This window comes from Uloborus diversus, chromosome 8, assembly GCF_026930045.1.
Source record: "Uloborus diversus isolate 005 chromosome 8, Udiv.v.3.1, whole genome shotgun sequence".
In the NCBI taxonomy this organism is placed as follows: Eukaryota; Metazoa; Arthropoda; class Arachnida; order Araneae; family Uloboridae; genus Uloborus; species Uloborus diversus.
Genome location: NC_072738.1, coordinates 146067511 through 146079916, shown reverse-complemented (window position 1 = coordinate 146079916; position 12406 = coordinate 146067511). Strand labels below are relative to the sequence as shown.

At 38.0% G+C, this 12406-nt stretch overlaps 1 protein-coding gene across 1 annotated transcript in view; it reads left to right on the top strand.

Moving 5' to 3' along the window:
* LOC129227834 (neurogenic locus notch homolog protein 1-like) overlaps positions 1 to 12406 on the top strand; it is a 44297-nt gene that overhangs the window by 27810 nt on the left and 4081 nt on the right. The window contains exons 12-13 of the mRNA XM_054862447.1: positions 1563 to 1618; positions 2639 to 2738. Coding sequence (XP_054718422.1) covers positions 1563 to 1618; positions 2639 to 2738 — 156 coding nt within the window. The remainder of the gene's footprint in view (positions 1 to 1562; positions 1619 to 2638; positions 2739 to 12406) is intronic.

Sequence of the window (12406 nt, the reverse complement as noted above, 5' to 3'; positions counted from 1 at the left end):
GTTCGCTGCGTCACTTATCCAACTGCACTGTCATTTGGTGTGTTATCCGATTTCCGCAGCACAAACATGTCACAAGGATCCGCTTACTGGTGGGCAACCATTCCCAGCAAGAGCACATTCATACAAAGAAATGGCAAGGACAGGACAGAGAAAGTGTATGCATGCCCGAGCCGGGATTCGAACCCGGGACCTCCCCATCTGCAGTCAGACTACTCTGATCACCAGACAAAGCGGTCGGCAATGTAATTCTGAAAGTAAATTTAACATGAATATCACCACAATTATGAGCAAGACTAGATTTTTCTTATTGGAAACAACTAAGACTGCATGTTGTTGTTGTTGTCTTGTGTCATCTAGGCTGGCAATGTGGGGTGAACTGCTTAAATTTTCCAACTGTACCGTAATTTAATGCGAAGTCCGACTTCCACAGTACACACATGCCATAGGGACCCGTTTATAGGGTAGACAACCATTCACAGCATAACAATACATTCACACAAAGGAAAGACAAGAACAGGAGAGAGAAAGTACATCCATGCCCGAGCCAGGATTCGAACCCGGGACCACTTCATCGAAGACTGCGTGTTAAAACTGAGATATACGAAACGGGCACTATTGCGAATATCAATTATCGGAATTGATAAACTATGGAGTCGAAGTCGCGCTACGTAGTAATAGAGCAATTTTCAAGGAATTAACATTGCATATTTTTATTGACAAATTTGTTCGCAATTATTTCTTAACCTCATTATTTTGTGGTAATTTTGCTTTCAATGATTTCCACATTGAGCGAACCTAACCTGGAAGAACACTACTTATGATACGACGCTAAACTGTTCCATTAATATCGTCGTATCGTAAGCATCGAATTATGTTGCATGTTTATTCAGATGTTTTACGGCAAAAAACACCTCTGAACATTAGAAACTTCGCAAAACATAATCGAGAGCATTGGCCAAGAGTTAAGCTTTGTATTCTACCGATGTTTTTGACTCTTCAGACTTCGAGGTAACTGTGTGTGACAAACTATCAACCATAACTAACATAATGTTGTTAAAATAAAAGCGATGGTATTTAGGATTACTCTCTGTATATTTCGCTCGCAACCAAGAGCAATACTAAGCAAATAAAGAAAAATTATGTTTTTGTTTTGATGTAATTTTTTGATATCTTCACATTATGGGTACAGTTTGGCTAACCCACCATAGAATCGATGGGCCTACATTCGACTCGATCATGAAATGAGGCCTTTCTGATCTTTTTTTGGAGATTCTAAACATGTGGTCAGCTTTCTTATGAGAAGAGACTGCAGATTTAGAAGTACCAATATTTTTTAATATTAGTTTGTCGCTCTGTCACATCGCTATACGAACATTATTTTTTAACTTTCATCTCATGACAGTTGGAGTTCAAAAATTTTAAATCAGAACTATTAGTAAGCAGAATGTTTTGGATGCAACAGCTTTGTGTGTGTGTGTGTGTGTTTTTTTTTTTTTTTTTCAACTTTCTATTTATCCTACGTATACAACCAATCTTAAATGTTTTTATTTTCCCATTTGTAGCTGTGATGTAGGATACAGTGGATCGTTATGTGACGCAGCTGACGAAAACCTCCATAGTAAGTTTATTAATTTGTATATATTATAAGGTCAATTTCATTTGCTGAAAATGTTTTACATTTAACAAAGTAAGAATTACTTAGCATGGGTATTTTCGGAAGCTTACCTCCAAGACTTAAAATTTTAAATTTGACTGAATTTAAACTTAGACAGATTTTCAACAATTTATAAATTTCATTTCTATGTTTTACTAAAGCCCAGTAAACCTGTCCACAAAAAGCCGAGCTAACCTGGAAATAAGGAAAAACTATTACTTTAGTAGGGTTGTGGGCACTTTGAACAGCTTACCGGAGGAGGTGATAATGAGCAAGGGGGTGGATAGCTTTAACAGGGCCATTGATCTTCATTGGGGACTAATAAATTGACTAGGACCAGCCTAGTTGGGCCAAGAGCTTTTTGCTGGTCATCACATTTGTATTTGTATTCTGAACGATAAAATCGGTTGTAAAAGAGCAGAGAAAAGCAGCTCATGCACTGTATTCCAAATGATGGTGAGGTGACGCTCTTTCGGTGTCACGAAATGGATGTTTTTTCCTCACAACAAAAATGCTCAACGCGCCTAAAGACGTTTTGAATTCAAAAATTTCAGTTACTGTCCTTTACCTGCACTCGACAAAATAATATATACATGACTAAAAAGTTGAGTGAGAGAGAGAATGGTTGAAATTACCACCACTTCAATCCTTCTTAAAACTCTCAAACAGCTGATTGAAACCTCAAGACTTTAAGGAGCGAAATAGAATTTGGTGTTGGTATTTTGCTTGCAAAGGAGCTCACGTAGAACTTTATAATGTTCAAAACTGTTTTGTATGAAACTGTTATGCTTTCTTTCTAAGAAAAATGTGACGTACCTATTTTTTATTTTTTATTTTTTTTTTTTTCATTTTTTTTCCAAGCATGAAATAGGCTAAATACTTTTAGTCCTCACTGTGTACCAAACAGTTATCTTTCTTGTTCCTTAACTATATCTTGGAAATTTGAAACTTAATCATTAACTTAATCAAAAATGTATTTTACAGAGGCCAACACTAACTCAAAAGTCATTGGAGGAGTTTTAGGAACTCTTCTTGCAGTTATAGTTATTGCCTGCCTCGTCTTTTATTACCTCCAATTTTACAGGTAAGTAAACCTGAATATAACTTCATTTCAGAAAATGTCAAAATTAAACGATGAGTGATGTATACCTACATTATGACAGTAATTTTTGGGTACATCAGAGCTTTTTAGACCATCGTTTTAATTTTTTGGTGATTTTAAGCTTATGAATTTTAATTCTTTGAGGAAACTTGAATGTGTGTATTAGTTTTCATTTTGCTTGCATTTTTACTCTTTTGGAAAAAAGTCATTTGTAACGAGGGCATATACAACATGAATTTAAAAATAAAAGGCAGTTGCGGTCCTGACAGACAGAAACTTAGCTTTTATTGACTAATGTATATACTACTGCCCAAAATCACAAGAAATTTGAGAATATAACCTTTTTTACAATGTGATACTTTTTTTTTTCTTTTCAACTGTTATTTACTTGTATACCTTAAAGAGAAGATGTTACTAATTTATTGAAAAAAAATAGTGACTAAGCTCCTCCACAGAAGAGATAATAAATGAATGAAACTAAGCCAAAAAGCATTTAATGTGCCTCTAGCTTTTGCCATCAGGGTCACTTTTACACAAGGTATACGCAGGTTTACTCAATATTGTTACAAATCCTGTAAATAGTAATTATTGTAGTAACGTAACCTGTAAATAGTTTCCCGTAATGAATATACAACCCCTTAACATATGGCGAAAGGATACGATCCCCCTATTTCCTTTTTGTTCATTGATAAAATTTGATAACGGTCTACTTTTTTTTCCAGAAGCGTGTGGAATATTTGAGAGATTTCTTTTCGGTGTTTATATAAACGGTTACGCTGGATAAAGAGTTAGTTTCGATTGAGAATTTGTACTCAGAGTGTATTAGCTCTGTTTATTGCGAGGCATTTCGCTGTGTTGTTTTCGTATTTGGAAGTAAATACGTGTGTAAACGTTGAGTTTACGGTGTTGAGTGATATTGGTTTAATTGCTGATGATTAATTTAGCAGTTGTTGACACTCTTTCCTGTACATAGTGTAAATAAATTTCCTGTATTTTTAATCAAGAACTGTGTCATCCTTTCGAGAAAGTTGGAAGCCGCACCGAATCCGTTACAATTTGGCGCCCAACGTGGGGCTTCTTCTGGACTTTCTTGGAGTAAGTGTGACTTTGGACATTTTTTTTCATAAAGACTGTTAGAATTTATAGACTTTGTTTTTATGGTGATTACTCGCGCAATGGATGACCAACTAAAACAACTTCTGGAAGCAATTAATGCTGTGAAAAGTGACTTGACCGAAAGTTTGGCGGCTAATCAAGAACAATTGAAAAATGAATTGGCGACTAACCAAGAACAGTTAAATAGTGATTTAACTGCTAAAATTACTACAAGTCAAGATGAAATAAAAAGTGACCTAACGTCGATGAAAACCATGATGGAGAATCAACTAACCGCCATGGGAGATAAAGTTGATGCTCTGGAAGAAAAATTTGATACTGTGGAAGAGCGTATCGCTAATGTGGAAAATAAGTTGGAAGAAGAAGACAAGAAATTTACTTCATTTAAGGAAGAAATAATTAAAGACATGGAACGGAGATTGGCGACCGCGGAAAGCAGTTCTGTACAGTTTGGCGCTCCCACATCTGTTGCTCGACCGTCCATTAAACTGGCCACATTTGATGGGAAAAGTTCGTGGCAGGTGTACAAGACCCAATTCATGATAGTGGCGGAAGCGAACGGATGGGACTCTGCTACCAAGGCCTGCCATCTTGCAGCATCCCTGAGAGGTGACGCAGCGGACATTCTTCAGACCCTTCCGGACAGCCAGCGCCTGGATTTCGCCGCCCTCACATCTGCGTTGGAGCTTCGCTTCGGTGAGAAGTGCCAGAAAGATTTCAGCCGACTCCAGTTGAAGTCCCGTTTCCAGAAAACCGGGGAAACCCTGCAAGAGCTAGCGGCGGACGTCGAGAGACTGTCTCATCTTGCTTTTTGCGACTGTCCTGCGGATGTTCGAGACAACCTGGCACTCAACTACTACATCGACGGGGTTCGAGATCCGGAAATCCAGAAAGCTCTACGGATGGCGGATGTCAAAGACCTGAGTTCTGCTGTTGTGTATGCGATGAAGTTGGAGGCCGCCCAGCAAGCAACCCGCAAGGATCGCCATTCAATCCGCGGCGTGAAAACTGATGAGCCTGATCCGGTTTCGTCACGCTTTGCTGAACTGGAAAAGCAAATAAAAGAAATTGCAGGAATCCTCAAAAGGACTTCGGCTCCCAAGTACCAAAATGGACAATCACTTAAGTGCTGGAAATGTGGCGGCGAGGGTCACTTACGAAGAAACTGTGAAGCTCGCCAAGAAACCAGAGGGAAGAGCACCTCTCCCTCCCAGGTCCAGGAAAACTAAGCCATGGCAATCTCGCGGGGCGGAGGTCGCCAAATTGGAATGAGCCCCATCTTAAAGTTTTCCAGATTTCATCGACGAGTGGCGGCAGTAATGGACTGTTTGTTTACGCATACGTAAACGGGTTTCCCTGCGAACTGATTATTGACACTGGAGCCAATGTTACAATCATTAGAACAGATGTGGCTCGTAAATTTGGACTCAACATTCTATGGACTCCGCCCTGCGTTACCCTCCAAACTGTGACAGGTGACAAGATCGAGATTGAAGGTAAAGTAAACTTAGAAATTGTGTTTGGAAATGCCACTTACCATCATACGGCATTCGTTGCTGCTATCACAGACCCCTTCATTCTCGGATTGGACTTTTTAAAGAAGTATGACTTCAACCTCGACTTCAAGACAAATGAGCTGCACTCGATGAGAGAAGACATAGCCGTTTTCCCCGCAGAAAGTGATGTAAAATCCGCTCATCAAATAATAGCCCAAACAGATTTATCGATTCCCTCAAGGTCAGAATCATTAATACCTGGCTCCATTGAAGAAAGCAATAGTTTTCGATTTGGACTCATTGAATACCCCAACTTAAGCAATAGCCCAAAAGGAGTGCTGGTAGCATCTACGCTGGTGGACCTTTCTAAAGATGTAATTCCTGTGCGAGTCGTCAACGTGAGTGAAAGGCCAAGGAATATCCGGAAAGGTGAAGTGCTGGCAACTTGTACTCCAGTAAACTGCATCATTAGAAGAATCAATTCCCACGAGACTGTGTCTTCTGAGTCCTTGACATCGAAGTTAATTGGGAGTGCACCCTTATCGAAGGATCAAAGAACTGCTGCGGAACAATTGGTGGACGACTTCAAGCATCTGTTTTCATCTACATCGGAGGATGTTGACCGTACGAATTTAACGCAGCATAGGATTTACACTGGAGAACACCCCCCTATTAACTTACCGGCGGTTTTGCACGTCTTATCACGCCGTAGCAAGATCACGTCGCTAGCGTTTTACACGTATTTTTCTGACACTAAATTTTCGTTGTCAAACGGTCCAAGGCGTAGAATCCTGCGTTTCCTTTCCCCTCTCCTGAGAGCGGCACCCCGGAGCGCAGGGGCCCACCTTCTGTATTCACACATGCAAACAATACCCTTTCATCAGGTTGGGGTTTCACGGTTCAGTGCATCCTTCTTATCAACGCAAAGATTTCTAAGCAAACCTCCTTGCTATTTATTGTAAGCATGTGCTAAAAGCAAAACTTGATTCCAAGAATGAAATATCCACTTCTCTTTTTTCTAAGCTTAAAATTTACATTTAATTAATAATTGTGCTGTAAACGGATGCAACATAATTTAATTGACGACAATGACATTCAATTACATTTCAAATAAATTAATAAATAAAAGCCGTGAGATTTCAAATTGAACGAAAACAAACTAAGTATCCTTTTGGAAATAAATTTATAGCTACGGCTTTATTCGCTACTAACATATAATTTAGGAACTTTAAGTGTTATAAAATCACAATGCTGTAAAGAAAACCAAAGAGTACACGTAAAAGATCAATTTTCAACTTTTATGTGCACTTACGTCGCGTTTTACGCACAATTAGGCAGATGTTGTACTCAAAACACATTATAAAAAATATTAAAAAAAGGGATATTTTTTCAAATTTATTTACTCTAACTGATTGGCCTTGGGTTTTGGTCGCAAATTTCAATCATTAATATCAGAAACATTTTAAATTCACCGATTCTGTCTAATACTTCAGCTTATAATTATTTTAATCACAAAGAAAAACAAACATTTATCTCTTAGCATACAATTTCAATTCTGTATAAGTAAAAAAAAAACTAAATAAACAATATATAGTAAGAGCAAAAATTTTGCACAACACCTGGCAGCTATTGTGTTAACATTTATACAAAAAAAAAAAAAAAAAAAAAAACTTCAGTTGTTAGCAAAGAACAATAATATTTTTTTTATTGTTATTAAAAATGGAAAAGTATATGAAAATGAATAGTTTTCAAAAAAAAAAATCAAATTGAATCGTTTGTAGCTTTTTCTTTTCAATAAAAAATAAAGAGCCTCGGAATTTTTTTTCATTGAGAGGGGGAAGAAATTCAGAAGAATGGGACCTGACTCTTAGTAAAGGAAATTTCTATGGAGTTGCTTAAGATCTACAGTATTTTGTAGGAAGATGGAAATGGGGAAATGGTTAAGTGAGAATTTATAACTATTCTTTTATGTAAAAAAAGGAATAATAATAAATAGAGAAAAATAAATAAAGGTTTAAACCGTTTTATAATTAAAATAAAACTTCAGCAGAGCTTAACTATTTGTACTTTATTAAGCAACAAATCCAGAATTTTCATTGATCTCAATTTGCCCAAAGCCTGATATTTATCTCAAATCACTATTTAATCTGTGCGATTGCTTGATACAAGTCATATGATCTTTCAATTCCTTGGAACAACTTATGCAAAAATAATTATAAAACCTTGATTTTTATAGAAAAATCATCATAATTCATGCTTCATACTAATTAATAAACCTTTTACAGGGATGAAAATTCGTAAAATTATTTTAACAACTTTTTTGCTGCGACTTTTTTTTTACCACTATGATTTAAAAGTATTTCGTTGTTTACCATTTTTTGCTTTAATTGTGTTTTCATAACTTTGATTTGATACCTAGTTCGGTCACGTAGGTCTTAACTACTAGCAGGGGCACTCCGAAATAAAATGAGAGGGGGGGGGGAGGTGGATTCTCAAATTTTCGAATGAAGTTCTACTTTTTCCAAATGATAAACATGAGCATGCACATTATATCATACTTACATAACATCTAATGAGAAGCAACATTATGCATCATTAAAAACAATTTTTAAAATTTGAAAGAAGAATCTCAATGTTGCAATAGTGTTTCCACATTTTTCAAATGAGAATTTTTTGGGGAGGTTACACTGTCCTTCTGAGCCTCTCATCGAGGCGCCCCATACTAGATCCCATGTGATTGTCAGTGTTTCTTTAATAATAGCTTTGTTAAATACGCCATAACTCAGTGAATGTTGGATTTAGTATTTGTTTTCCCATTTTCAAACGGGATCCTAGACAATCCCGATTTTCATTCAAAAATCCAGTGTCCCGTCCAGTTAACTTCACGTTTCGGTAAAATATAAGTTTCATTACAGATGACCAAAAAAATATAAAAATAATTAACCGTGAAGGATTATTTAAAATAATAAATTTTTCATTTCTGTACCTCTTAGCCAGACTGACGTAAGTCCAAAAATTTGAATTTTCTGTTTATTACTGCTAGGGTTCGCCGATATATATCCGATATTTGTTCTGAAAATATCATGATATTTTGATATTTTCGATATTTATTTTTCCAACTACGGTATTTTCAGTATAAAAATTATATTAATCATAGTAATATAGCTCATTTATTATTAAAAATACCTAAAACGTTATGCACTATAGTTTTATGATGTATTATTACACATTAATATAACAAAATAATGTATTTTTTTTATTCATAAAATTATTAGTAATGTAACAATTTTAATGCATATTAAAAGTACCTAATTAAATGTTAACCATTGGTTGGAACAAAAGAAAATGTCTTATGACTGTGCCCCTGACTGTTGCATATTGTTTTTTTCTGAATCATATAACTGTGTAAAAGTAGCTAACAGAAGACAAATGAGTAGAACAGCTAACGCTATATTAACTCTATTAAAATTGACTAAAATGTAAAATGGAATATTAGATATGAATAATTAAAGAAACCTTAATTTTAAGTCTGCACATTATAATAATAAATAAAAAGGGATTTGAGGATGCATTTACTATTTTGAAGACATTAGTTTGCGTTGATTGAAAATATCGGATATTTTACATATTTTCGAAAATTGCACTCACATGACATATTTTTTTCTCTCCTGTAAAGTAGCGTATGTGAATCACGTTAGTTTAGCTCTGAGGTACAGATTTGTAATTTATGAGCTATAAAATTACTATCGGATTTGCTTGTAAGGAATTTTACAAAAAGATTTAAAACAAAAAAGACTTTCTAAAAAAAGTCCTAGCCAATGCAATAAACAAGTAAATATTGTTCAAAATTCAATTCCTCATTTCTTGCTGAAGTAACTTCAAAAGATTAACGTTTACAAAGTAAATTGTTTAAATGTATCTGCTTGCGTCATGTATCATTTATTATTCCTGGTTTAGGCTGATAATTAGTAATCATTTATCCATAGCATTGAGAATAGACTACCTTCTAAAACACTCTGAAAACCAGCCGGGGTGTGTACCTTTTGAAATACCCACGGTGGGGGGGGGGGGGGGGGGGGGTCCTGGTTGAACATTTCGGAAATAAGGCAAGTCTAGGTATACCGCTATTACGATCACTTAGTCTCAAATATGGCGAGATTCGAAACATAAAAATGCACAAATAAAGAAAAAAATATACATATACAAACATAGTATGTAAAAAGTATGCATAGATGTATAAATTTGCAGTGCTTTTTTCCCCCAGCGTTAAAAGAGAAACAACGAATTGCTGTTGCGCGGAAGGGGGGAGGGAATTCCTTTATTGCTTTTTATTATTACGTATCATTTCAGGTTATGCAAAACATTACAATCATAACTAAATGCATTTAGCTATTTCATATTGAAATAACTTGTCCCAAATATTGTTTTATAAATGTTGAATATGAGTAGTTAAATTCAATAATAAAATATGTGAATAGTAATTTAGAGCAGTAGTAGGAGATAGCAATTCCAGAGATTTAAAATCTAGATTATTACTTCATAAATATTACAGAAAGTTGTGATTAGTAAAACACGACTGGCTGAAAGGAATTCAACTCGTTTGCTACACGTGTTGAGGGGAGAAATGGGCGGGACGGACCTTGGCAGCATGTCTGGAGGAGTTCCACTCTTCCCTGCGACACGCGTTGAAAAGAAAGGGGTTGAGCTTTGACAGCACGTCCTGGTCAAAAGGGATTAAGTGCTTTTTATCTCCTTCCGAAAGGGGGAGGGAATTTCAAGATAAAAAGTATTGACCATTTCGAGCAGATAGCCATGTTCCCAAGGTGACCTTTTCCAGGTGAAATTCCGCTCGTATGTCAAACCGCCAGAGAGTTAAACAGCATCCAAGACGACTACCGTTCGCTAAGAAGGAAGAGGTTGAAACCCTCCTGAAAGAGATGAAGGAGAATGATGTAATCGAACCTTCATCCAGTCCTTGGGCCTCTCCCATCGTCTTGGTCCGAAAGAAAGATGGCTCCACCAGATTTTGTGTCGATTACCGACGGCTGAATGAAATCACCAAGAAAGACAGTTACCCTCTTCCACGGATAGACGACACCTTGGACACTCTTTCCGGACACAAGTGGTTTTCGACCCTGGACTTGAAGAGCGGCTACTGGCAGGTTGAGATACACCCTGATGACCGAGAGAAGACAACGTTTACAACTGGACAAGGCTTATGGCAGTTTAAAGTGATGCCCTTCGGCCTCTGCAATGCACCAGCTACGTTCGAGCGTCTTATGGAGACAGTGTTAAGAGGACTCTCTTACGAATCCTGTCTGGTCTACTTAGACGATATCATCATCGTGGGACGCAGCTTCGAAGAACATCTGGCAAATCTTAGGAAGGTGCTGCAAAAGCTTAAGGAAGCCAATCTGAAGTTAAGTCCGTCCAAATGTAATTTGTTCCGCCGGGAAGTGAACTATCTTGGTCACATCATCTCTTCTGAGGGTGTGCAAACCGATCCAGAGAAGGTATCTGCGGTCAAGAGTTGGAGTCGTCCCGAAAACATCCATCAGCTGCGAAGTTTCCTGGGGCTCTGCACGTACTATAGGAAGTTTGTGAAGGGTTTTTCCAACATTGCACGACCTTTGCATAAGCTGACGGAAAGCAAGCAAAAGTTTGAATGGTCCAAAGAATGCGAAGATGCATTTCTACGACTGAAGGAGGCTTTAACAACAACGCCGATTCTCTCATATCCTCAGCCTGGAAAATCCTTCATCCTAGACACTGATGCGAGCCACGAAGGCATCGGAGCTGTTTTATCCCAAGAAATTGACGGCAATGAACATGTCATCGCTTACTGGAGCAAATGCTTATCAAAGTCGGAGCGAAATTACTGCGTCACCAGAAAGGAGTTACTGGCCATAGTGAAAGCTGTAGAACACTTCCATCATTACCTCTACGGCCGAAAATTTCTGCTTCGGACAGATCATGCCTCGTTAACTTGGCTTTTGAACTTCAAGAATCCAGAAGGCCAGATAGCCAGGTGGATACAGCGGCTCCAGGAATATGACATGGAGATCAAGCACCGAAAAGGGTGGTCTCACGGTAATGCAGACGCTTTATCAAGGAGACCCTGTCCTGAGAACTGCAATTATTGTTCCCGAATCGAGAAACAGTATGGAACGACTAGCGCTACCGCCTATCAGGTGACAGTGACTCCAATATCATCAGAACCTGATCCATGGAGTGACGACCAAGTTCGAAAAGATCAACTTGAAGACCCCGACATAAAACCAATTTTGGAGTTCATGGAAAGTGACAGTCGGCGACCTAGCTGGCATGACGTTTCCATCTTCAGTCCTGCAACAAAAAGATACTGGGCTTTATGGAACTCGCTCCATTTACGGAACGGCGTGCTACACCGAAAATGGGAATCTGACGACGGCAAAACATCTAGGTGGCAGTTACTACTTCCTCGATCAAGGATTTCAGATGTTCTGAAAGAAATACATAGTAGTGCGACTGGAGGACATTTTGGTGTCTTGAAAACCCTCAATAAAGTTCGGGAGCGCTTCTTCTGGAGCAAGGCGAAGGATGACGTGGAGAAGTGGTGCCATTCTTGTGACGCCTGTGCTGCTCGTAAAGGACCGAAGAAGAGAAGCAGAGGGAAGCTACATCTGTACAACGTTGGAGCTCCTTTCGAACGAATTGGGATCGACATCCTGGGTCCTCTACCAAGAACTGCTGATGGGAACAAATACGTTCTTGTTTCCATCGACTATTTCACCAAATGGTCGGAAGCATATCCCATTCCAGATCAAGAAGCTACCACCGTAGCAGAGACTCTAGTCCAACATTGGATCTCGAGATATGGAACACCTTTGCAGGTTCATTCCGATCAAGGGAGGAATTTCATCTCTGCTGTGTTTAAGGGCCTATGTCATATTTTCGGAATTGAGAAAACTAGGACAACACCACTACACCCACAATCGGACGGCATGGTGGAGAGATTTAACCGCACAATCCTGAATAATCTCTCGCTTATGGTATCCA